We start from the raw sequence: 26,982 nt of genomic DNA on the forward strand, positions 1-26,982 counted from the left end.
ACAGCTTTTCTAGACCTAGTAACAATGTTCCAGTAGGTTGTGCTTTTGAGAATGAAATTAAGCAAAAAAAAAAAAAAAAAAAGACAAACTAAAATGAACTGGCCTTTTGTGCATGAGTCACCAATGTGAACTGCGCAGCAACAGTATAAGCCTGAGATTCTAGCCCCTGTAGACAAGTGCCATTTGTTGAGCTGGGCAGAACCAGACATCTATAGTGACACTTTATCCTGGTGAGAAGCAGTGAAAGTTCTGGTCACATGGGATTATAGCTCTTTCTTCGTTTTATGTCTGCAAGTAGTCCTGAAACCTTTTGATTAAATCCCAAGGATTTTATAACTTTTTTTGCTGTATTTCTTTTTTTCCCATTTAGTAGTAGGAGGACAGCCCTTAAAGAGAAATAACTTGGAGTTTAAGATATGAATTGTAAAATAAAAGGAAAGCAACAGTATTTGTAGTTTGAATTGGTGAGACATTATGTTTTATGCATGTTTATCACTTTTAACTTCTCTCTTTTGAAGTTGTAATATTCATTTTTTTACTTATAGACATAAAATGTTTTCTACATTACAGATATTAAATCTTTAGTTGTTTATAGTGAAATCGTGTTTTCTAATTTGGTGCTCTTTTTAAATGCTGTTATTGTGGGGTTTGTTGTTTTGTTTTGACATCGAGAAGAGTATAAAATACGCATGCAAATCTCTCAATCTTTTCTTATCCGGTTTCTGGCTTTGCTATAATGATTACTTAGTCCCGCCTTCTTTACCCTCAATATTATAAGAGCAATCATTTCCTCACTGTAATTTGAACTGTCTGATTTATATCATTGATCCATTTGAAACCTATTTTATGGTATTAAGGAAAAAATAAGCTTGGTTCTTATCATGTATGTCTCACCCTCTAATTAATGAATTTGAGATTCTAAAAATAGCCACTTCAGAAAGTCATGCTTACCTACTGAAGGATACAGTTGAACTACATCTAAAGAAATTAGCAATTAGGTCAGTATTTGTAGTTAGAACTAATATTCCTGAGTCTATATGTACCTTCTTAATTGAGACTTGGTTACAGTTTGATCCCAGTTCAGATCACTTTATCTATTCATCATCTTTATAAACCTGAAAGTGAAAGGACGCGCAGTAAAATGCTAATAGGTATTTCTCATGGGTGGATTTTTGAGTGCTCTTCATATTTTTTCTGTTTTCAAAACTTTCTTCAAATAATACACATAAGTTTAAAATCAGAAATCCCCTTTCCCTCACAATACTTTATTGAGAATATACAATATCACTCTTAAAAAGTATTGAAAATGAAGGAAAGAATAAGGACAAAAACTTCTGCAATAATTGAAAGACAGAGGCAGACAAAATAATTCTGGTTGTTAAAGTAAGGCAGAGAGTGCTCAGGTACAGATGGGGGAGTAGATGCGGAAGCTGTTTTTCACGGCGGAAATACCTGAAAGATCAAAGAGCGAGATTAGAAGGAAAAAGAACTCCAGATACAGTTGATCCTCATTATTCGCAGATCCTCTATTTTTGAATTTGCCTACTCACTAAAATTTATTTGTTCTCCCCAAATCAACAATCATGGCACACGGTTATTTGCAGATATGCACAGAGTGGCACAAAATCAGAGGCCCCCAGCACTCACATACCCAGCTGAGGTTGGGCAAGATGAGGCTGTGCCTTCTTGTCTCAGCTCTCCTACTGTAAGCAAGTGTGCTTTTCAGGGTCGATCGAGTGCCTTACTTTTCACATTCTGGGGGCTTTTCTTGGTGATTTCCCTGTTCGAAATCCTGAAGCATAATGATCAAGTGCTGCCTCGTGTTCCTAGGCATAAGAAGGCTGTGATGTACTTACAGAGGAAATGAGTTGTCGGCCATGAGTTCAATGTTGAAATGAATCATCAATATAAATTAAATAAGATGTCTTTAAACAGAAATATACATAAAAAAGGTTAGGCACTGATCAGTTGACAAAAATGCAGGGAACAGAAGCATGAAGGGACCCAGCCGTACACTTTCCCTAGGAGCAATGGTGCAGCACTCACTAGTTCAGTGTTTGCAGCAATTACATAGACCGTGACTACCACAAAAAACAAGAAACAACTGTAAGTGATTGGAATGTTATCTGCCTAATGCAGCAGATCTCAACCCTGGCCACACAACAGAATCCCCTGGAGAGAGAGCATTTTCAAAAATGCAGATACCTCGGTCCACCCCAGGCCAAGGAGAAAGGAACCTGGGGAAGCTAATGCCTCTGCACTGCTGTTTTTAAATCTCTTGAGGTAATTCCAGAAATTTTTCTTTTCTACCAAAATTATAGCTCAGAAACGTGGAAGCTGTTGGATGGGAGGCTCTTTTTGGAAAGACCTTTTAAAATGAGTACATCAGCTGGGATGCTTGTCTTTCCTTTTTCCTGCTTCCTGGGATGCAGTAATGGTGGATGAGCCCTCCTAGCTGTCTTGGCTCATGAGGCAATCTTAGAAATGGCAAGCACATGCTGAGAATGATGGAGAAACATGCTAAGGGCGGAAGGAGCCATGTCCCTTATCACGGGGGAGCTACATTGACAAGTCCTCGTATTATGTATCTCTGTACCTCTCTCATATGGGAGGTAGAGAAATCGTTATGCAGTAAGCCACTGTTGCCTGTTACCTGTAGCCAAAGTAAATCCTCAACCTTCCACCTCTAATCCTCACAGCCTCCTAACCGTTACCTGCCTTGAGACCATTATAACTAATTTCATTATGCCCTTAATACCTGTTTACTGCTAGTCACCCCAAGAATCCCAAGACTATGACATTATTCTGTTGTCCACACTCTAAAACCAAATGACACTGTTCCAAGCTATTTCTGACCCTTCTCTGACTCCCGAAACCCTTGCACTGTGCACCTGGGACGTCAGCCAGCAAAATCCCTTACGGCCTCAATCTCTTCTCTGCACATTCCTTTTCCTCGCTTGTTCCTGCTGTGAGTTGGCTCACACCAGAGGACAGTTCTTCCTTTGAGCTTCATTCAAGCACTGGCTGTGCTCTCTTCTACTCTCCTCCCGCCTGGTTCTGAAGGTGGAGCAGGTGTCCTTTGGCTTCTTTTTCACCTTCTAGATAATTATTATTCCTCCTCCCAAAAAGCACCCAGTGCCGACTCTCTGGTCATTAGACTATGCCACTCATTCATTATCCTGCCTGGCATAGTCCTTCTCCAACTCCACCCCATTCCATAAAGTTTTCATCTCCCGGCTCACTGTTACCCTCTCAACACTTCTCCTGTTATTATTATTTGTAATTTCAATATCCATCAAATGTCCTAGTCTGCTTGCAACAATTCCAGAATTAACATATAGTTTAAGAAATTATTTTCAATGTTCTTTTAATCTCATAATTATACCAGGTTGGTGACATATTTTTTGATCACCTTACACATGGATGTTCCTTCCAAATCTCTGGGCTCTTAGTTCCTGGATGTTCTCATCTCAAATAATCAGATGTCTTTATTCCTTCACTCCTTCTGTCGTACTCGAGACCAGTGACTCTCAGTCTGTGCTCCGTGGATCCCTGGGGTCCCTGAGACACTTTCAGAGGGTGAGGGAAAACTCATTTTTATAATAATATAAAGAAATTATTTCTCTTTTTAACTCTCAGTTTTTCACAAGTCTACAGTGGAGTTTTCCAGAGCTAATCACATCATGTGATCCAGAAGCAGATACGCAAATCCAGCTGTCTTCTAATAAGCCAAACATTCAAGAGATTTGTAAAAACATAAAACAATGACATTCTTCTCACTATTTTTTTTCTTTTGGAAAATATAGTAATTTTTATCAAAGAATTATGATATCATATATCATGCTATCATGGGTTTACTGCTGTTATTTTTAAATAAACCTATAAATGAATATTAAAAAAATCCTCAGTTCTAATTTTGAGTATGTTAAATATTTATATAAAACAGAGTTTTGTGAGCACTCAATAATTTTTAAGAGTGCAAAGCGTTTTCAAGCAAAAAAAGTTTTAGAACCACTGCCCTAGATTTTGTTATTAGCAATAATGTCAATGCCTCGATAACCTCAGTTTCAAGGATCCCACTCTTAGAGCATTGGGTTCGATCTTACCAGCTAGAGCTCCACTCCAACAGTCTCTCACGCCATCAGAATCTAAAATCCTTTGTAACTACGTCTCCTAAGTCTCATTTCCTCATAAGCCTCTTTACTCTGGAATCAGTCCCCCGCATACAACCTCATCTCATATTCTCTTCCCCTGTCATCTCACAATGCAACAACCACAATCTGGTCAATCCAGCTTTCCATTTTTCCATACTTCGTTGTGTGCAGCTGAACCAAGCCGGGAGAAACCGAGTCTCTTACTTTAAATGCAGAGTCATGACGATCAAGGGGACCCTGTAGGCTCTTTCTACAATTTCTCCTTCTACCCCTTTCTGCCCTCATTCTCCTAGATGAAAATCTCATACCCTCTTTTCTCTCCTCTAACTTCCAACACCCTCTTCACCCATATTTATTCTCAGCTGTTAACCTTGCTACCTATTTCACAAAGAAGGCAGAAGCAGCCAAAGAATCAGTAGAATAATATATTCAAAGTGCTGTTAACCCAGGACTGCATGTACAGCAAACTTATTTTGCAAGAATGAACGTCAAAAAAGACATATTTCAGGCAAACAAAAATTGAGAAAACATTAAGATATACCGAAAATAGGGAAAAAAAAAAAAAACAGACAGACACAGAAGAAAGGCTTGAACAGCTTGATGGGCTAGAAAGGACCAAAAAAAAGTAAACATATGCATAAATATAAAGAAAAATTGGGTGTAGAAAACAGTAATCTTCAGTTTTAATTTTTCCATACTGTCTCAAAATAAGAGAAACAGGATGCATTGCTTCTAAATCAGTAAAAGAGAGGGAGGAACAATCAATTAAAAATAAATCAAGAAGGGAGAAAATTTAAAAGAAATATAATAGAGATATAAAGTACATACTAATTATTATAAACAAATCTGAACACTTCAATAATCACAATGAATATAGATTAAAGACTTCAGATAATAAAAGACAATGATTCTTAGGCTATGAATAAAAATTCACTATATTCTACTTATAAGAAGTATTCGAAAAAATAAGGCTGCAAAATGTTTGAAAATATCAAGATGAAAAATTACATGCCAGGCTAGTATTAAACAAAAGAAACATTTATGTTATCGAGTATCATAAAAAAATTCTGTAAGCCAAAAGCAATGCCAGAAATAAAGAGCCTTTACTACATAAAGGCTCAATTCATAAAATTTAGAACAAACACTAGATTATATGCACCTAATAATGTGCATATGCATCTAATGACATATACCTTTTATAGTAATTGAAAGAGTAGAAAAAACTCATATGGATACACGTTTTGAATATGAAAATTGTCAAGCTAGATACTGCAGGCATTTTTAGAACATCATACGCAAACAGTGAAGAGTATCCATTATTTTACATGACACATGCAGCATTTACGAAAATTTACCAGATACCAGTCCATATCCAGGCAGAGAGACGTGCATTTCACAAAATGGGTGCCACACAGTCCATAGTTTCTGACTGCAATGTACTGAAGATAAAAAGTGACAAGAGATCACTTAGAGAAATCCTCTGAAGACAAGAATTAATACTCATGGTTGTATATGAGATCACACTGGAAGTCAGAAAATACTTATAAGGGATAATGGAAAAACTACTTATTAAAATGTCTGGACACAAGCAATATGGTTTCAGAGGTAAATCAATTACCTTAAATTAACACGGTAAAAATAATAATATTTTTAAATGAGAATGAAAAACAAAACAAAGTAGCTCTTGACATCCAGGAGCTGGCCTGTCATCATTAGCCAGGCCTGGTGTCCTCCTGTTGAACATAAGTAATTTCAAAAGACAAAGCAACCCTGTGATTATAATGGATCAAGACAAAAACAAGACCACTCTGTAATCATGTCTTTCACAAAAAAATACATAAACACCTTCCAAACCATAGAATACTACACATCGCTCTCTCCCAGCTAAGAGAAGTGATGGCTACTTCTTTACCAATTACAGCTTCAGCCTCTCTCTACTCTTCCCTCCTTCTAGATAAGACTTATTCAGATATCCAATCATAGAATTACCCCCACTTCCTGATAGCAGCTAATTCAGAGCAAAGTTGTACTATTTAAATTCCTCTTACTGTAATAGCCAATAAATCCAGTTTGTTCCTGGTAGTTTTTGGCTGGCGGACATTGACAAAAAAATAATGGGGTATATAATTAAAGATACAAAACACAACAACAGCAAATTAGAGAAAATAAAATAGAATGAAGGAAATATATAAGATCAGGAGCCAAAGTTATACAATAGCAAATAAGCATAAAATAGTAGGCAGGGACAAAAAAAGCTGAAAGTTAGTCTTTGAAAGACTTCTATAAAAGGCGATTTAATTTATGGCCCATTATTTTTTGTCAATGTCTACCAGCCAAAAACCACCAGGAATGAACAGAAATAAGGCTCACAAACTCAATATTAACGATGAAAAAAAGGCGTAAGGTGTAAAGCAGAACGCATTATGAGCAAGTTTAGGTCAATAAATGTGAGAAATTAAAAGAAAAAGGCAAATCATTTAAAAATATAACTTGCCAAAATAGACTTCAAAATAAATACATGAGCTAAATAAAACAAGCATATAACCATCAAATAAATTGTACATGAAGTTAAAACGTTATCACAAATGAAACACAATGGCCAGTTATTTTACAGATGAGTTCTAATAAACATTCAATCTTACGCAAACTCTTCTAGAGAGTATAAAAATAGAACATCCTTAACTTATTTTATGTGACAAGTATACCGACTTTAAAATTAGACTAGTATGAAAAAATCACAATTACAAATGCTGATATAAATATCTTAAGTTAATTATTAACAAACTCAATCCAGCAACATATACAAATATAATGAATCATTGCCAGGCTGGTTTTATCATAGCAAATCAAGTTTGGTTTAATCTCAAAAGAAAAAAAAATACTTTTACATAATACACCACATTAACAGATAAGGTAAAGAAATATAGGACTATTACAATAAATGCAGGAACAGCATTGAATAAATCTCAGCATGCACTGATGATAAAAAGTTACTTATCAAATATTCCAAATAGGAATAGAGGGAATACCACATCCTGATAAGGTCAATCTATGATACAGCATCCATCTGCTCAGTGGTGAAATGAAGAAGCAATCCATTCACATTAGGAACAGTACAACACTCACGATTACCAAATCCATTCAGTACTTTACAAGGAGGCCCTAACAAATGCAGTAAGAATATTAAACAGTTGTAAGATTAGAAGGAAGGAAATATAATTCTCATTAGTTACAGATTACAAAACCACCTACGTATTTTGAAAGAATTTACAGGCAAATTATTAAATTATTAAGAGGATTTAATAAGGTCCCTGATACAATATAAATATACAAAAGTCAATCATATTTTCTATAGACTAGTAACAGAACATATAATTAAAAATAAATATTATCTGCTGTAATAACAATATACAAAGTGCTCAGACTTAAATCTATCAAAGGATTAACAAGAATTATATAAAAAGAGAGACATATCATGCTCATGAATAGAGACTAATTAATGTAAAGAAGTCAATTCTCCCAAAATTGATGTAATGCACTTACAGTTAGCATGTACTGTTCTTTGTTTGCTTTGAGGAACTGTGCAAACTAATTCTAAAATGCATATGGAAGAACAAAGGCTTAAGAAGGTCTAAGACAAAATGAGGTAAAACAGAAGAAAAGAGATTTGCCTGGCCAGATTTCAAAAAAGACTATATCACAAAAAGACTATCACAAAAAGACTACAGTATTTATGACAATGTGGTATTGTCATTGGCGTAAACAAATTTGCCAGAATAGAGAGCTCAGAAAGAGACTCACACAAAATATAAGGACCTGATAGGCGGTAGAGACGGCATTGCAGGTTAGTGGGAAAGAAAAGGTTATTCAATCTTTTCAGTCTCGGACAACAGGTTATCCACACAGAAGAAACAACTATCTCAGAATAAATACAATTAATATAAGGCAGATTAAATATTTAAATATAAAAGACAAAATGTGTGGCAGACAGACTCTAAACTGACTCCCAATTCTTACATCTGCTGGTATTCATTCCCTTGTGTAATCCCTTCCCCTTGGGTGGGTGGGACCTGTGACCTGCTTCTAACCACAGTTGATCGGGTGTCACTTCCATGATATGCTACGTTGTTAGCAGTGTCTCTATCGATTGATTCTCTCTCATCCCGGCTTTCTGGAAATAAACTGCCACATAAAGAAGCCCACATGGCAAGTGACTGAGGGTGATCCTCAGCCACCAACCAGAAAAGAACTGAGGCTTTTAGTTCAACAACCCACAAGGAACCAAATCTTGCCAACAACCACAGAACTTGGAAGAGGATGCTTCTCCAGGTGAGTCTCAGGTGAGATCCCAGTCCTAGCCAGCAACTGATTGTAGCTATGCTTATGAAAGACCCTGACCAGAGGACCCAGGTAAGCCCTGCCTGGATTCCCAACCCACAGAAACTCTGAGATAACAAATGTGTGTTAAGTCATTAAGTTTGTGGTAATACTGTTATGCAGCAATAAATAACAAATACAAAAATTAAAATGCTTAGAAGAGAATAGAGGAGAACATTTTTAGTGCCAGGACTTTGGGAAAGATTCTTTAATAAGTTGCAAAAAAAACCCCATAAATAAAAGGAAAACACTGACATATTCACTTACATTCAAATTAAGAACATCTGTGTGTCAAAATATACCACAAAAGTCATAGTACAAAGACCATGTAAATATAAGCCAAAAACTATTCACAATACACATAACCAAAAAATGGTTAGTATTATTACTATATGGTAAACTTCAATGAATCAATTAAAAAATGAACCCGAGAAAAATGGATAAAAAAACATGAACATAGATTTCATTTCACAAAAGAAACACAAATGGAAAAAATACGGACTACTATATACGTGTGTGTGTGCGCACACAGTTGTGTATATGCTATGTGTCATTAATAATCAGAGAACTGCAAATGAAAACAAAAATGTGACACTCTTCTACCCTACCAGACAGGAAAATATTAAAAAGTCTGAAAATGTCAAGTGCAGGAGAAAATCTGGAGCAACAGAAACTTTTCTATAATGGTTAGAATGTCAATTTGTAGAGGCAATCTAGAAAAATAGTAATTTGGCATTGTCTAAAATAGTTGAGGATGTGCTTTCTGCCCTAGATATACATACAAGGAAGGAGGGTCGTTGGGGATGGGTGGGAAGGTTCTGGGTACAAACAAAACACAGTAACAAAATTCTTGTATATGTGCATTACAGAACATATATAAGAATTTTTATATACAACGCTTGAATTTGCAAAAATTAGAAATATTCCCGAAATCCATTGACAGGATAACAGATAGATAATGGTATGTTCAGATAACGGCCTATTCATATAGCGGAACACAACAAGTTGAAAATAAGTGATCTTCACCTACAAATATCAACACGCAGTAGACAGACAAAAGAAAAGCAAGCTGCACAGAATATATGCAGTATGTTAAGGCTTACACAAAGTTGGAAAACATGCAAAAATACACAATATGTTGATAAGGAGAGAGACATATGTGGAGGAGCTATAAAGAAAAGTAAGAGAATAAAACACAAAATTCAGGAAGGACGTTTCCTCTGGGATGGCTGGTGGGAGAGGAGGATGTGACAATGGAAGGTCAGATGGGAGGCTTAACTACTAGTATTAATTGTGCATTTCTTAGAGTGGATGGTAGGTATACTCATGTTCATGTTATTAATATATTTTATATCATACATGCTTTGTACCATATTGTAGACTTTGTGAGTATATGAATTTGAAGTCCCAGCTCTAGCCACAGAAACTTATCAGTATCATAGAGGAGGGCTTCTGATTTCCCAGTTGGGTCAACACATCTCTTCAGTGTCAACATATTGCTGTAACTTATTTTGCATATCCACTGCACCTAGAGTCTGATAAGTGGGGGCAGTAGAGCTGGCATATTCGAAGATCAACACAATAGTGTTTTCTAATTCACATACAGTGAACCATAGCAAAGGAGTGGACAGCAACATGCAAGGGAAAACTAATCACAGAAAAGGAATTCCTCTCTATCAAGAGCATGAACCCTACTATCATAGGTCTATGGCACTTGGTCCCAACGCAGAGGTGCATGTTCTCTTGCACTCCTTGCTGGAAGGCTGAGTTTCTGGCTGGAGGCTCTGGAATTTGCTCCTAGGTCCCAATCTATAGTTGTGAAAGAGAGAAAGCATCCAAACTTACAAAGCACCAACCAGAGGATAATGTACCCCAACGCAAAGAATATGTGTGAATGACAAGTGAAATAAAAGCAAAAGTTATTCTATGTAGACTAGGTAATTTTATATTAATATAATCCTTTGTTATGTGTGGTGTCAAGGTGAATAATTATTATATATACACATATAAGTGTAATTTAGACATGCTACTTCTGATTGATTTCCACTTATTCCATCCCAGCCAGTGAAGTAAATGCAGTGTTCACACATAGTCTTAGAGACCCCCAACTTTTATGCATATTTCATGATAAATAAGTGGAAAACATTAAAATAGGTAAAACACAATAGTTACAATGTAGAAGATCACAATGACATATCTACTGAATGATGGTATGAACACAAAGTTATGCTTACTCTTATAAAAATGGCATTTGTAACATGGAATGAAATTTCGAGTAATAGCATCATACTTGAATTGAAAAAGTTTTATATCGCAATAAAAGTCAGAAGTCAATATGATATACTCTGGAAAAACTCAAAACATGGCTCTAGAAATGATGAAGACTGAAACTGAAGTAAGTGCAAGTTTGAATAAAATTTTTCTTGAAATATGAACATACAAAAGCATTTCCCAATATATTAATTGTATAATTGTGATTTTACGTGTTTGTGCAACTCAACATATTAAATAATAGAATAGACGTCTGGTCTATATGTCTTAACTATGTATGCTCAAGTTATCTGAAAATATTTTTAATATCTTGTCATTGAGAAAATGGTGCATCACATTATACATGGGTTTGCCTTTCCTTGGGGCACATACAATAAAAGGATCAAAGTTAGCATATCTCTGCACTCCCTCTCTCTCTCTGGGTATATATATCCAATAAGACTAGAGAATTGGAGGTGAACACAAAGAGGAAACAAGTACTGTTCTATTCATTTTCACACGTGGTTTTATTTAATCCTTGCATCAACTTTGAATTTCACAGATGGGAAAATGGAGATTTAAAATGAAGAAACTTGCTTAAGACCTCACAGCAGGTCAGTATCTACTGACCTAGGGATTTTTATTATTCTATCTAATTTCAAAGCTCATATCATATACAAAAATGTTGTAAATATAACATTTTTAATAGAAATCTCCTCTTTTGAATTAAGCCAGGAACTGGGGGGTACAAACAAGACTTGTGAAAAACCCACCAGTGCAGTCTGTTGGTTAGAGAAAACCTTATGCTCTTATGGTAATGGGATTCTGCGAAGTTTTTATGTGTGTATACAAGCATGTACCTTTCTGCTCGTGTTCCACAAATGCGGTATTTTAGATAGTCTTATAATGAATGTTGGATAAAAGATAACTGACTGTGTATAATTTCAGTTTATTTTGGTAAATCTACAGAAATAACCACCTGTTCATCAGCACACATAAACCAACTGTTAACTGTGCCATGTTTTGGTTAGCATTGAATTAGCCAGGGCGCTCAGGTTAGTGTTTGAAAATGAGAAGCAAAAACCACCTATTTTGCTTGTGTGGCCTTAATTTTTATTAACTGCATTCTTTATATGCATTTATCTTTTCATGGGTATCTTAGGAAAGCAATTGCACCACTTCTTGGCTGTATTATATGTTCTCATACAGATAAATAAATCCTCCTTCAAAGTTTTGTGAAATATTGCATTAAGGCATCAAATTAAAATGGCTTGATAAGTTATAACAGCCATATTTTAAAATTCCAACAACTTTAAACAAATCTACAACAAAATTAATCTTTTGGAACAAGATAAAGGAATAAATGAATACATAATTAAAACAATAAATAAATAAATACCAATAAAATTGGGATGTAACCTCTCATTGCAGCACAACATGGTTTTAGAACATTATTTGCATTACACAAGGAATAAGATAAGTGTCTTATGCATTTTTCAGAGATAGGTGCCATGTTTTTTTTTGTAGGGAAGGATGTACCAAGCTAATATCTATTGCCAATCTTATTCTTTTTTTTTCCTTCTCCCCAGAGCCCCAGTACATGGTTGTATATCTTAATTGTAAGTCCTTTTAGTTCTTCTATGTGAGCCACTGCCACAGCATGGCAACTGACAGGTGGATGGTGTAGTTCTGCAACTGGGGAGCAAACCTGGGCCATGGAAGCAGGGAGAGCACCAAACTTTAACCACTAGGCCAGTAGGGCAGGCTTGAAAGGTGCCAGATTTTAATGCAGGGATTAGAATACATTGCTCATTTACTAAATGAGGAAAGTGACAGTGATGGGAGCTGAGCTGACTTCCAAAAAGAGGAATGGAGAACTTCACGGATGTCAAATGAGCAAGAACATTTGCTTTCTTAAGTCATTAAAAATCTATATATCCTAAGTTTGGAAATAGAGAGAAAGACAACATATGGGAAAACACCACATATCTAGGACATTTGAAAATTTGAGACACGTAGGTGAAATTCAATACCAGTGTTAATATGCTTCAAATAAAAATTACATTTCATCTCAAGAGAGTAAGAGTAATACAGAAATAGTTTAAAGAAATAAAATGGAAAGAGCAATTGCAATGTACTATGAAAAAGATTTGCTCAGATTATAATTTATCCTTTTTTTCCCTAAAGTTTTAACTACATCAGACTTCAAAGAGATTCTTAAATAGCCCATACAATAATTAACACAATTGTCAGAGGAATGATTTTCCTTGTGCACCTTAGTTTCTGTGTTCAGCTTTAGGTTCAGAGTACCTTCCTTCCTTCCTTCCATCCATCCATCCATCCTTCCTTCCTTCCCTCTTTGCTACCTTCCCTTCCTTCCTTCCGGTATTATTTACACGGTAGAGAAAAGAAAAACAGATTGTTTTATTCCTAAAATGATTCTATTTGAATATATTTGACTGCTAGTCACAGATTTGACAAGAATATTCACTTCCCACTTGGTGCAGGCTCCTTTGTGCTAGGAACATGGTGAAATGCAGAGTATGTCTCTTTATAGTCCCCGCTAGACCGTTAGTTCCATGGAGGCAGGGCTCAAGTGTGTTTTATTCACCAGTACATTCCCAGAATTGATAGCAGTGCCTGGTAATGTGGATGGAGGTACTTAGATGGGGGAGGGAGAGGAAAAGAAGATGTCCTTGGCCAGGTGGAGTCCACAAGAAACATATCGAGTTATCCTCCTTACTGTTATTCCTAGCAATGACCAGCATGCACACCAGACCGCAGTCACACATTCTTTCCTCTTCAGGCATCCCTGGATATTCAACTACAGAGCAAACTTCTTTGTTATAAATGTGCTGGGGTAGTTGAGTGACTGGAAATGGGGAGAGAGCAAGCATGTACTTTTGTTTTGTTCTGTTCTATTTGCACTTGCCTTTTGGAAAGGCTACTTATTAACGGATGTCCTATGACAACTAGTGAGTCAAAGACTAATTAAGGAAAACACAGGTGGTGATCTCTATCCAAATTTTCCAATAACTCCCTCTAACTTGATAAACTACTTCCTTTCCTCATAACCACCATTTCAGAAAGAAACCACATCTACCGCAGAACAGATAACAGTTCTCAGTGCCTTTCCCGGTTATCGCTACCTGGAATGCCCCTCCTCTCCTTCTCTTCTTCATGAATTCCTGGCTAGTTTTAAAGTCTGGAGAGCTTTTAGGGTCTCCAGTAGGGTCTCCAGAGTCTCTCCAAGTCAACTAGCTTTTGTGTCCTTCCTTCATGCTAATCAATACCTTGACAGCAGATACTCAAAAAGTATGGTGAATAAGTGAATTGACACATGAACTGTAAGTCCACTCAAAATTCCTTCACAAAAACATATTCCCTATAGAGGTAATATGGACTTCAAATTTATCTGTAAAATAAGTGTCATGTAGTGCTGTAGTGAGGATTGTAATGAATACACGAAAACCTTATGGTTCAATGTTTAGCACATATTAAATGACTAATTCATGATAGATCCTTAACCTTCTTTAACAAAAGTTTTCACTCCCAGCCCTGTGCATAATCTACTTAGAATGCCTTAAGTAACCTGCAAGAACCTTCTTTTTAGTGATATCATGCTTGAATGAAGATCTTACCAGCGGCAGGAGGGGCAGCTGTAGAGCACTGATGCATAGGACAGGGACGTTCTTACCATTTAATAGGCTGGGATGATGCATGTAGAAGAGTAAAATGGACTGAGTCCAAGTCACAGACAGGACTTGGAATTAAGTTAGGGAAGCAGAGGCAAGGCTTGCCCATCACCAAAGGGTGCAAGACTAGTGGCTGAAATTGTGGGACTGTGTATCAATATTCAACTTATCCTGCATTTCCCAACTTCTGCCTTTCCAGCTCCACACAAAATCCCCACAGTTACTCGAAGACCTAAAGAGGGCTATTAAAAATTATCCCAACCATAGACAAGTTGCATTTTGCTTCTTATTTATTTATTAAAGACTTCTGTTACACATGGAGTTCCAATAAACTAGCTTATGATTTTCAGTCTGTTTTCTTTGCTGCATAACTAGATAGGGGTGAAAGAAAACAAAACAAAAAAATCCCATGGTTGGAAGCCTTAGCTGAACCAATCTTTGGAATTACCATCAATTAAACATGTATGTGTTACTTGGACTAAATAAAACATAAGTTCATATAAATTATAGCTCAAGCATCTACAAATCAATCAGAGAATATAAGAACCTATTGTTTGAAGTTTCTATCATCCTTTGCGCAAAATTTCAGTCATTTTGTTCTTAAAATATTATTTGGATTTTTCTGCCAACATTAAGGGAAATAATGAAACCAGTTGAGTGCTGGAAAAATTAACGTAGCAGCTATTTTTAGATATATTATAGACATACTTTGGTGAAGATTTGAATGAGCAGTAAAATAGCTCACATGTTAAATTCCTTGATAGATCTTAGACTGTCAGGTGCCCTTACCTCTGGAAGTGGTGTTATAACATATTGCCTTCTATTGCAATTTTTTCCTAAATTATCAGTGAATATTTTTCTAATTATGATACGAGCTAATCAAGCTAATCAAACATAGCAATTTCAAAACCATTGTTCATGTTTATTCACTTATAGATAACTGAATGTGATATACTTTATATATCAAGAATGGCTAGGATCCTTGATGATGTACCCAAAACTCTGCAGATAAATGATGCTAATCCAAAGTAAGTGACAGAGAGGAGGGGTGGCATTTCTACAGAAGAGGAATTTTTAAGACATGCTAGTGTGTGGGGGGGAGGTTGTTTTGAATGCGGTTGCTGAGGATGGTATGGCAGGTCCTCTGCCACATCTGGGAATTTGACATTCTTGCCAGGTATTCACTAATTCTTCTGTTTGTCTAAAAAGACAGCCAACCAAATGTCTAATATTTGGGGTCTAGGCCTAACATGTGCGAATTCTTGTGTCAGATCCTTAAAATTTGTGCCTCTTTGGGTTTCTATAAATTAAACTGAAGCATATTCATAGATTTACCTTCTTTTTCCTGAACAGATTCTCCCATTTCCTATCCTGAAATTTTCATTACAGTAATTTCAAGTCTCTGGTTATAGACTAATTCATCCTAAATGAGTAATTCGCTTTATTTCAAACTTTTGAAAACCAGATTAACTATTACCACTACATTTATTTATGTTACTTTTGTCAGCAAAATTAACATATTCTTTCAAAATTTCGGGATTTATATGCTATTACTTTAATAACAGCTTTTATCCCAATTAAGCCTAAGTTTGGGTAAGTTAATGAAGATAGAGATTGATTTTACAGAGAGGATGTTTTATAAGTGTTTCTTTTAGAAGTGTCACATAGTGATAATCGTTCTTTCATTTTCAAGATGATAAGAATAAAACTAAGTGTAGAGGCTATTTGAAGTTTTCCTAAGCTAACACCCTAAGAATGCAGGACCTGGATGTTGTGGGAGTCAGTCGGGTTAGGTATTGAGATTATAAGGTAGGAGGTCCGGAGCATGAAGATATGCATGCATATCCAATGGATGAGTCATCCTTCACCCATACATATCATTCTCACAGGGGAATCTGCAAATAGAAGTCTTCCCCCTCCAGGAACCTTTCCCTGGGGTTGAGAGTCGGGGAGTAGAGATGGAAACGCACCTTGGCATTGCTACGTAGTGGTGAAAGTTAGGATATACCGTGAAGATGATTTTGTTTGCGTGTCCCGTTATTTAGCTATCCAAAACATGGTCCCATATTGTTCCGATATTCATTCACAGAATTCCTATCTCTCTCATTTTCCCCATCTCTCCCCCGATTCCTCCATATACTCAACCTGGCTCCCTTCTGCCTGCGGGTGTTTCTGTACAACATTAAAAGAAAGGCAGTGGTAGTTCCTACTCTTTCTTGTTTCCTGCACACATCTGTAATTCTTACCTCGATCAGACCTAATGCTACTGCCAACCCTAAGCCTTTTTATTTGATCTAATTCAAGACCACACATCCTGGGAATTGAAAGCCAACACTGAGACTCTGCCCAATAATGGAAATAGTATAATCATCCATGAAGCGATCTTACATGCTTGTTGATAACCCTGAGATAGAAAGAACAATCTTCCTTGAGAAGAATAGTGTAGATTCAGGTCTTCAGTTGCCCTCTCAATCTATATTAACAGAATATGATTTTCATTAATTCTGACATCACAGGGAGGAAGCAGTGAGAACTTTGGGAAGGAAGCAGATATTGGGGGGCAGAGGAGCAGCCTGCATTCACACTCTGATGGGAGAAAAATGACAACCAAGTGAGGTGCAGCTGCAATGTAACATATCCACAGCTTTATCACTTTGGAGGCACATTTTGACATAATAACAAACTGCTGAGAAAGAACCACTTTTATCTAGGTCAGCATGACAGACTCCCAAGTGTCAGAGAGTGTGGGGGAACCACACTCTGAAGCATCAGAAAGAAGACTGCAATCTGTACGGGGATTTTCATCAAGTCTCAGCACTGCCTGATAGTTTTCATCCAATACATTGTAATTACTCCACTGGCTTATAATGGCATAGCATTTGGATTTCAGAGCCTACCAAAATAAAATGAACCACATTTTATGACTCCATTTATAATAAGATGCAGATGGTAAAGGAAACAGATGCCTCTGACATCATCTCCCATTTGCCTTCAACTTTTGCAGACACTGGCAGTCTGTAAACTCATTCAAAGGGATGCAAGATAAGTCAGGCAGTTTTCCAACTCTGTTTCCAGTCCACAGAAACACTGGCAGCAGTGGCACTGCTTTCTTTGAGTCATACAGTGACAATTCCTCAAAAAGAAATTTGATTCTAAGTCTGTGTCAGGCTTTACTGCAAAATTAATCATCCAGGAAAAAAAATCCCCACAAATATTGGGAGTTTAGCAATTAGCAGCTACTGATTGTTTTGCATGACAGTGACAGAAAGGACAGGGTGGGAGTGCTGTGATTGTGAACAGCTGTAGCTTCAAGGAGGCAAAAAAGAGAAGGGAGAGTTTTAAACAGACAAGCAGGTCTAAAGTATTCTACCGGCCCTTGGCACCCAGCTCGTTCAAAGACTGATTCCTTATTAGTTCTAAACAAAAACTTTAAGAAGGCTTTTCAGGTTACTGTTTCTGACTCAAAAAAACATATTCATTCTGTATTTCCAGCTGTTTTTCCAGAAGAAATCCTATATTCTGATAGGAGCTTTCACCATTTCCCAGCGATATCACCAACATTACCTACAGGAAAATAAATTCTTTTTTTGGTGTGAAGATAAATGTGTTAGAAGACCTTTTAAAAAAGATAAGGAACTTTTGTAGTCCATCTTGAAAGCAAAAGATGCTTGAGTAAAGCAACAATCAAGGCCTTTAGCAGTGGTTGAGGTTCCAAGATACATCAGCACGGTTACAGATGGAGGAGAGTTAGACAAAAACCTTTAAAACCTTCCCATCTCCCCGACTCCCTGTGATATAACTTCATCTACAACTCTGTAGCAGACACATTTTAGCAGAAAAAATTTGAGAAACGAAGGCAAGAGAAGTGGTGACATAAAAATAAATCTTGCTAGACAACTATGGTACCCACTTTTAAAACAATCTCTCTGTGCAAGTAGCAGACAGAAAACATACAGACCCCCCTACCCACCCACACATACACACACACAGAGTACAAGAATAAACAAACTCTTCTAATTCATATCCACAAGTTGGGTCAGAAAGTATTAGTGCAAATTTCTGCTGACCTGCAGCATCTAGTCCACAAACTTTGGATATCCTAGATGATCCATCAGTGTCCAGCAGATGCTTTCAATGAGTTTAACTTCATCTCTAGGCAAGTTTTGTTTCCAAACATTAATATTAGTTGGTGATATTTCCCCTTCATAGGGAAGATAGAAAAGGTTCGTGGAGGTGGCAAACAATATTTGGTTTAAACTAGCAGGAGACAAAGGAATTCCAAGAAAGGCAAAAATCCTTTCAGTGGTTTTCTGAGGAAAATGCACAATATCTTCAAACTTGATCAGCTGGTAGCTGGCAGGCAGCAAATCCGTATTTATTCTTAGGGCCGCTGCTGTGTTTGCAAGCCACAAATGAGCCAACAGGGAGACTGCACTTGACGTGGATTTTGATAATTCTTTCCTCAATGATTCATACTCCAAAGCATAGCCCGAATTTAAGTTACATTTGCCTTTACCTCCCTCTATTTTAAACAATTTAGCTAAGTGCCCTGGTACATTCTTCAAAGAGTAAAGACTTGGTTTACTACTGTACAGCATTGAATAAATCCATGCCCGAGGGTCCCTCACTATGTACAATGCCCTCATGGAAGCTCCTAAAACTTCCTGAAAAAAATGAAGCTTTAAGGTCCAGCTCCCGCTGCTTAAACTGAGCACAGGCCGTGCACTTGGGTAATAGACCAGGTGTCTCCTCAAAGCCCTAATGTATTCAGCATCTCTATCAAAGGCGCCTTTCATTCTACTTCTTTGTTCTGGCAAAGACTCTCTCCTTTTCAGTTTTCTTTTTTTGTCCTTATTCATTGTAAAATATTGGGCCAGTTTAGCCCTACTAGGTTCATGCAGATGGATGTTCTGCAAATGTAATTTTGTGTCTTGGACTAAGGACTGCAACCAGCCTCGGAGTAAACGGAAATGCATGGTGCGGATATCCGATGCCTTCCATTCACAGGCATCCACAAATGAGTCGATTTCAAATTCAGTTTCAGGGATATCAATGTAGGCTGTAGGAACCCTGATGTAGAGAAAATCGCTACTGTTGAAAAAAAGCTGTTTGAGAATTTCAGCTCCTGAACCAGGAAGTGAGGTAATGACAACATCGGGAAGATCAATGTGGTGCCCTTCGGAAGATGAAGACTTCGCGCTTGCCTCGGCCTCTGTCCTTGCCCATTTTGCACAGATGGGCTGAGTGCAAGTGCTCCACACATCCAGCAGCTCAATAAACCACAAGGCAATAACAAGTATTAGGATCCACCGCATTAGCTTTCTAAAAGAAAGGTAAAACCGCCACTGAAAAGTTAAAATCACCAAGCTAATGCACAAAATCAACCCAACTGCTATGTTAAATTTAAATCCAAAGGGGAAAATAACTCTATCATGTCTTCTGGGCTTTACTATTGCTTGAGTGCCCAAACCAAATCTGGTTATTTGGCCCTGATCAGCCACATTGGCAAAGCCACCAAATCCCAGATAATCAAATCTTGTCTTCAGGTTATGGTAGTCAGTTACAATGGAAACCACCTGTTCAGTATTATTGACATTGAGAGAAATCTGAAGTCCAGAATCAGAATTATCAATAAATCTGCAGCTGGAAACATTGACATATGGCCCATAAAAGACATAAGCAATTCTTGTGATTCTGGATTCCATCTGAAATGTAACATTAACAAACTGAGTCCACCTTTTTTTAAATTCAGCTGCTTGCTCTGCTTCCTGGATACTAGCAATGGGGCTATTGCCATGATGATCAAACCAAAACATTTTATAGTGTGCATCCCACACATCCATCATGGCGCCATTATACCTGCTCATAAACCTATACGGGATGTACTTAAAATCAATATCCAAATTATGAAAGAAGGCACTGACAGATTCTATCGGGGAATCTTCTTGCTTCTCAATGTGATCAACAACTAGCAAAGTTTGAGAATTTAAGAGAAGTAAAGCACGATATACACTTTTCAGCTTCATTGCTGAAGAATACGCAGACACTGCTTCCCCACTCACAAATATCATTTCTCCATGTTGAGAGGCAGTGATGATTTCCCCAGCTGCGTCACCAACCTCCTCACCGGTCCACTTAAGCCACTGTGCACATTCTCCCAGCTGACCTTCCCAGGGATTATTACACTGGCTTGTAGGTGACGGAGCAAACACCAGCACATTGTTAAGGTGGCTCAACTTGGGTCCATAGAGAGCTTCAGAAACAAATACCTGCCCATTGGGGGCAAAAGTAAACGAGTTCTGATCTGGATGTTCATGTCCTGGGTTAAAGCTCCTCCACCCATCAATCCAGGAGTACGGCTGAAAGTGAACTATGTCATACACAGCTCGCCCCCCTAACTTCCCAGATTTAAAAGACACAAAGGTATTGGTCTGTGTATTTGGCAACCCAGCCCCATAAGTGACGACACCCCAGTTAGGGAATATGTGCATTTTTGCAGTACCGTATTCAGCAGGAGGCTGTGGGGTGAGCTGGGGATCATACCAGATGTATTCAGTGTGAAGAGTACTCCACCTCTGTGCAGTGGAGGGGACCATAGGTCCATCTTTAGGTCGGTGCCTTCTAATTTGCTGGGCTAACCAGTTTCCAGCCCCATTCTTTAAGATGAACTTATCCAAAAAAACTAACTGGCTCTCTGGACCATAAAACCAATTATAATTAGAATCTGCTATACCCACAGTTCTTTGGAAGCCTGGTAACAGGGTGGCATAATAGAACCAAAAGTGCATTTTTAACCAGTTATTATCCAAGTTGTTGATATTAAAATGGCGCTGGGCCAGAAAAACATACTGTGTGACTGATTTTGCTGTGTAGCTTCCATAGGCCACACCTTCATCCAAAGAACCATCCACAATATGATTCAATAGAAACATCGTCTTTTCCATCACATCTACTACAACCTGTTTCCACAGATTTACTTTAGACCCTTTATCGACCCCAGTCACCAAGGCCCCAGTGAGTAATGCTATCATATTAGTAGCTTGGTGGTTATGGAGAAGTTGTTTGCCCCATGAGCGGACCTTGGAATACTCATACATTTCCTCAGTAATAATCCATATTTTTTCCAGGTATTTCTGTCTTCGATGACCATCTAATAAGTTATATAAAAAGTCAAAGGCAGTGGCAAAACCTGTTAAGGAATGGCCAACTGGAACCTCATCCCCGGGTGCATTCTCAACTAGCCAGTCTTTGTAGCCAACCATCCTGTCCATATATTCCAAGACAAATTCAAAGGCAACTTTGTCTTCCGGGCATAACAAACAGTACAGTGCTAAAGGAGGCAGATTGTTACCATAAATTTCATTCCACTTGGCAGCAAAATCAGCATGCTTGGGTGGAGGTAGGTAGTATGTTGGGTTGGACAGCATAACTGTCACTGCGTTTCTGATAGCTCTGAAAAGGTGCAAATGGCTTGTGCGAGACTTTTGTCTCATTGCTTGGATTTCTCCTGCATCAAAATATAAACTTGGACGAAGCAGACTTTTCTTCAGCTTTTGGTTGGGTCTGAAATCTTGCACTTTCTGTGTCTTAAACTGATCTATATCATCTGTGAAAACTGCCCAATCAGAGTAATTGCTCACAGATTCCTCAAAAGTAGAGAAAGCAAACATCGCTAATACTAAAAATAAGAAATGTCCTGTAAACATTAACGCCATGATCCATCAGGGAGTTCCTTTCCTTAGGCATACATGTCAAACACAGTGCTCAATGTGTTTCCCATCTGTTAGTAGAAAACATACATTTAAGGCCTTGATAAAACCAAGATTGTAAATCGTATATGCTGTGCAATCCAGCTGACATTCGGCTCATTCAAACCAAGTACAGTTGCCAAAAAGAGAAAACTTATACTGTGTATCTGTGTCCCTGACACAGTTTTGCTTCCCATAAAACTTCAAGGAATGTTAAAACCTCTAATTTTTCTGTATCAGGCAGTAAACAGTGGTATAAAGTTAAACATACTATGAATTCAGGATTTCCTTCTTTTACATAAATCTATCTAACATGAAGTGTCAAAACACACATTTGTTAAAAAAATAAAAAAGAAAAGAAAAAGAAAAAGCACTCCAAAATCCAAATTAAGTCATTCCTAGCATAGGAGGCCATCCCCGATGACAAAATCACCATACGCGTACGACACCTTTGCGTGTCTGCCCAGAGAAGTTGATGAAGTACTCAAACTCTTGGTGTGAACTCAGTTGTTATTCCTCTCAACTTTTTACACTTGTTGCTTTGAGAAGTTTTTCTTCCTCCATTTTTTGAAAGAAAAACATCCTCAAAAAGTGTTCAAAGTCCTACTTGGTTTTAAAAAACTCAAAATTCCTGTCCTCATTTCAAATCTGTCTTTTTCAGGCTTGCTTAATCATCAGCCTATTACGACCCAGAGAAAGCATTTCCATGTCTTCATTTATCAGCTTCGTCTGTCCAACTATAAAAATTTAATCTCTTCAGCCACCCAGGTACTTCTCTTCCAATCATGAAGCAACCACCGACTGGGTGAGAAAACTCCCCTTTCACCAACAGAGACGTCTCTTTTTCTGTTCCTTTTTCATGACACTCCTTTCTGGGGGAAAAATAAAACAAAGAAATTCTCTGAGGCTACAGGTATGCTGAGAGTGGAGATACACTGATGATTTCAATGTTCTACAATCTCTTGATAAAAATTTTAGAATCATCATAAAATCTGTTAAGTACACTCTCAGCGCAAGCGACTGTTTTTCTTACCATACTTTTAAATGCACATATTAGGATAACAATGAATGTTGGCAGACGACAAGCAGCTACAAGACACAACTTTCTCGACAGACAGTATTTATATTCTGCCGAGGGCTTGCGTTAGTTATTTAAACATGTTTTGTTCAAACGCAGTTAACACAAAGGTGAGTCCTGCTATCATGCTTGTTTCGGTCACAAAGGGCTCCGGGACTAAAAAGCAAAAGTTGAAAGGATTCTTTTTGACGCCGGTTGAGGGTTTAGCTTTCACGGGATCAGAAGGTGTCTTTGTAAAGGGAACGGCTGAGACCAGACGCTCTTCGCAAAGGAGAAATCAAGACAATGTGTGGGAGCAAGGGAGAGCAGTTCCCGCTCCGATCTCTCACCTGTAGCCTCCTTTTCCATCCTGACAGAAGCCACCAGAGGGAGCTCAGACCCAGACTTAAGGCGCAGCCTCGCCTTTTCCCGTCTCCGGTTTTGAAGAACCTAACCAAGTTTCAGTCTTGGACAAGTCTCCTCTCTGTAGGAAACATTAACGCTAGGAGTTTCCTGATCCGCCCCGCCTGTTGCATTTTTTTATTCCTACGAACATGCGGCCCCCATCCTCCGCTTCCCACCCCCGACCTCTGGCTGTGGTTTGGGGACAAGAGACCCCTAAATGGCCAAGTCCGCTTACCTTCGGCAGATCCGGACGGGGTCTCCGGCAGCGTTGGGCCCCAATGAAGCGGAGATGGAGAGTTCGAGAAAACTGCTGTGCACTGGAAGCCGGGCCCGCGCGGTCCCCCGCAGGGCTGCCCGCGCCCCCAGCCCGGCGGTCCCCGCGCTCCAACAGGCTGCGGCCCCGCGCTCGGCGCCCGCCCCGCGCTGCGCAGACACGCCCGCCCTCGGGGAACGCCGGACGCTCCCCGGCAGCCCGGGACCGCCGGAGGCCGACCCGCGCGCGGCGGGCGCTCTCGGGGGCGTCGCGTCTAGCGGAGCGCCGGCGTCCCCAGGCCGCGATGCCGCCGCGGCCGCCGCTCCTCCCTGCCAGCTCCGGCCGCGCGGCACGGGGAGGGCGAGAGACGGCGACGCGGGCCGGGGGCGGGGCGGGAACGAGCCGGGGGCGGGGCCGGGGCGGGGCCTCGGGGCCTGGGAGGGCGAAGGACGGAGACGCGTGCGGTGGGAGGGGCGAGAACCAGGGGGCGTGGTTGGGGCAGGACCTCGGGTAGGAGGCGGGGCCTCGGGGTAGCGGGGCGGGAGGGGAGAGAAGGGGACAGGGAGGTGGCAGCCTGGGCTTCGGGGTAGGGGTCGTGGCGGGAGCGGGATCCAGCACCCGCCGGATCCTAACGCGAGTGCCCTAGCGGGTGTTCCCGGCTGCAGTGGTGGCCGCGCGCTCCGGGACCAGCGGAGCCCGAGGAGAAGGAATTTGGGAGCGCGAGTGTCTGAAGACCTAGCCCGGAGGGCGGAGTCCTCCTGATATTCACCCTTTGGTTATGGGGAGAGCTCTGCTGTCACAGGGCCAGGGGGTGGGAGGAAGACAGAGAAGGTTCTGGGCATGATTACAAATGATGGGAGAAGCGGGGGCGGGCGGGATGACGCTGTGGGGTGTCGGGAATCACCCTTTAGGAAGAGCAAGGGCTGAGGAGGGAGGGAATGAGAGGCAGCCTGGCTGAAGTTGCTGTCATTTAGAAAAGCAAAATCAATATACCAGGTTAATATGAGAATGACTTCAGGAGCGCAGATGCTAAAGATCGGGGGAAAACACAGAAGACTAATCGGCTTTATTGATTGGAATAGTTTCTCCAGCAGTTTAAATATGAGAAGGTATGGGACAAATAGATGGAAGGAACCTCTTTCTTATTAAAGAGTTGGAAACTGGAATTCAGTAAAGACCCACAGGCAGAAGAATGTGCCTGTTACTCTGACACGTGTGTGCAGTTCCAGGATTTGGAAATCGCAGACCAGCTGTGAATCCTGTTGTATTCGACATACTGAACTCACAGATCTGCGATTACACTTCTGCATGGCGTGAGCCAACCCAGGGTCTGACCTCAACTATTACAAATAACTTAGTAATAATAAGAATATAGTAAAATGTTATGTGTGGCAAATGAACAAGCCCATCCCCATTTGGGGATTGGTGAAGTGTTCAGTTTCCTCCTACTCCATCCCACTTTGGTAAAATGGACAGATGTAGCCATTAAATAATGAGTGTCTTTCTTAGATCGCTTCCCTGTAAAGCCAAACAGTAGACCATGGCTAGCAGAAAAAATTTCAAACCATTTACCTTGGAGGTGAAATGTGACCTCTACCTCCTCATCACTCTTCTATTGTGTCCCTTTGGGAGCCCTACCCCAGTCCAAATGGCCAAACTTGCTTTTGCCATGGCACTTCCATAACTATGCTTATCTTATTCCTTCTCGCACAATGTCCTCTGCCCAACTGCCCCCACTTACTAGTTGAAATTTTTCTGCCTATTGGAGTTCTCTTACCATCCTTGTCTCGGCTCAGATGCTTAAATTTGTCTGTAAATAGCTCCTCGCTTTCCCTAGCTAGAAAAAATTACCCTGGCACTCTGATTTGTACCTATATCCAGCACTTAGATTATGCTTAATGTTTCACCTGGCTGACTCCTGTGCTGTCTTCAGAGCTCTTTCGAATCATGAGCAGTCACGCAGTCCCCTTTGTTAGTGCTGTATCTGTGTTTGAAATGAACTGACTCTTTCACAGTTGGGCTTGCATAGAGCGTCATCTCCTTCACTGAGGTTCGTTCTGAAACAGGGTCCTCCTCTGAACTCCAGAGACAGAACTTCAGGATTATCCAACGTCTGGATTGTCCCCCTATGTGGTCCACCATGGAGGAAGATGACCCTTGGCTTCTGCCTCGTTTATGGGAGAGAGTAGTGTTGGAGGAAAGAGGAGCCCAATTATAGAGATTCCTATAATTTTCTCCCAAGAGGGGTTTCGGAAACTGCTGAGGACTTAGTGTTAGTAAACACAGTGAGTAAATATGCAGACCATCTCTCAGAACAAAACGGTGGATGGGGTTATTTCATTCTGTGGATCTGAAGTGCCTCATGGCACTAGGGCAAGGAGAATCATGGAGAATTATTATGAGCACAACATCTGCCAGACGAATATTTTAACTTCCATCTAATCTCTTTTTTCAGATTTGTTAACATCAATGTGATCATTTTCACTTTCCAGGCGAATGAATTCAGGTGCAGACGTTGAGCCCTCCGGTTTTGCCCCATGTGTCCGCACTGACACTGTGGGATGCAGCTAACCTCTTAGCCTTTCAGATGAGCTTTCAGGCTAATTCATTTTGAGCAAGCGTCTTCTCACAGTTGTGAGTGCATTGAAATAACACAGGAGCTACAGCTGAACAATTCAGACCTTTGGCAGAAAGAGTGGTAAGTAAATGACACTATGAAAAATGAAGAGAGTCTTGTTTCCTGTGAACTAAAAATGGATAGCTCCAATTATTGCTCCTTCCACACATGAAGATGGTACAAAGTTAATTATAAATAATGCATCAACCCATAGAAGGGATGAGCTATATGTTATGTTATTGTAAATTAAAAACCTTTATGAGTGTGGCAAGAGACGCATGTACCAACAGCTGCTAAGTACAGAATCCTGGAGCAATATTTTATTTTAATATAAGTGAAGAACAGTGCAGTCTATCACTCTAGGGATTTCTCGCTATATAAAAAGATCTTAAATCTACATGAGATTTTACTTGTGATTTCAGAGCA

General features: G+C 39.3%; 1 protein-coding gene across 4 annotated transcripts; it reads right to left on the reverse strand.

Annotated features, from left to right (window-relative positions):
• Positions 1–1,230: 1,230 nt before the first annotated feature.
• DSEL (dermatan sulfate epimerase like) lies at positions 1,231–24,279 on the reverse strand. Of its 4 annotated transcripts, none has more exons than XM_070275823.1 (3): positions 23,922–24,279; positions 18,544–23,096; positions 1,231–1,452 (listed from the first exon to the last, which is right to left on the reverse strand). In XM_070275823.1, the coding sequence occupies exon 2, from the start codon at positions 22,189–22,191 to the stop codon at positions 18,553–18,555; it is 3,639 nt and encodes a 1,212-aa protein (XP_070131924.1). In that variant the 5' UTR covers positions 22,192–23,096; positions 23,922–24,279; the 3' UTR covers positions 1,231–1,452; positions 18,544–18,552. The 4 variants fall into 4 exon arrangements, with proteins under 4 accessions (XP_070131924.1, XP_023503732.1, XP_070131925.1 ...); XM_023647964.2 differs by lacking the exon at positions 1,231–1,452 and adding an exon at positions 6,986–10,340; XM_070275824.1 differs by lacking the exon at positions 1,231–1,452 and adding an exon at positions 23,632–23,765 and having other exon boundaries at positions 14,749–23,096; positions 23,922–24,057.
• Positions 24,280–26,982: the final 2,703 nt, after the last annotated feature.

Source organism: Equus caballus, chromosome 8 (genome assembly GCF_041296265.1).
Source record: "Equus caballus isolate H_3958 breed thoroughbred chromosome 8, TB-T2T, whole genome shotgun sequence".
In the NCBI taxonomy this organism is placed as follows: domain Eukaryota; kingdom Metazoa; phylum Chordata; class Mammalia; order Perissodactyla; family Equidae; genus Equus; species Equus caballus.

Excerpts from the sequence above, each read along its gene's own strand:
- DSEL (XM_070275823.1), bottom strand. The coding sequence starts at position 22,191 with ATGGCGTTAATGTTTACAGGACATTTCTTATTTTTAGTATTAGCGATG.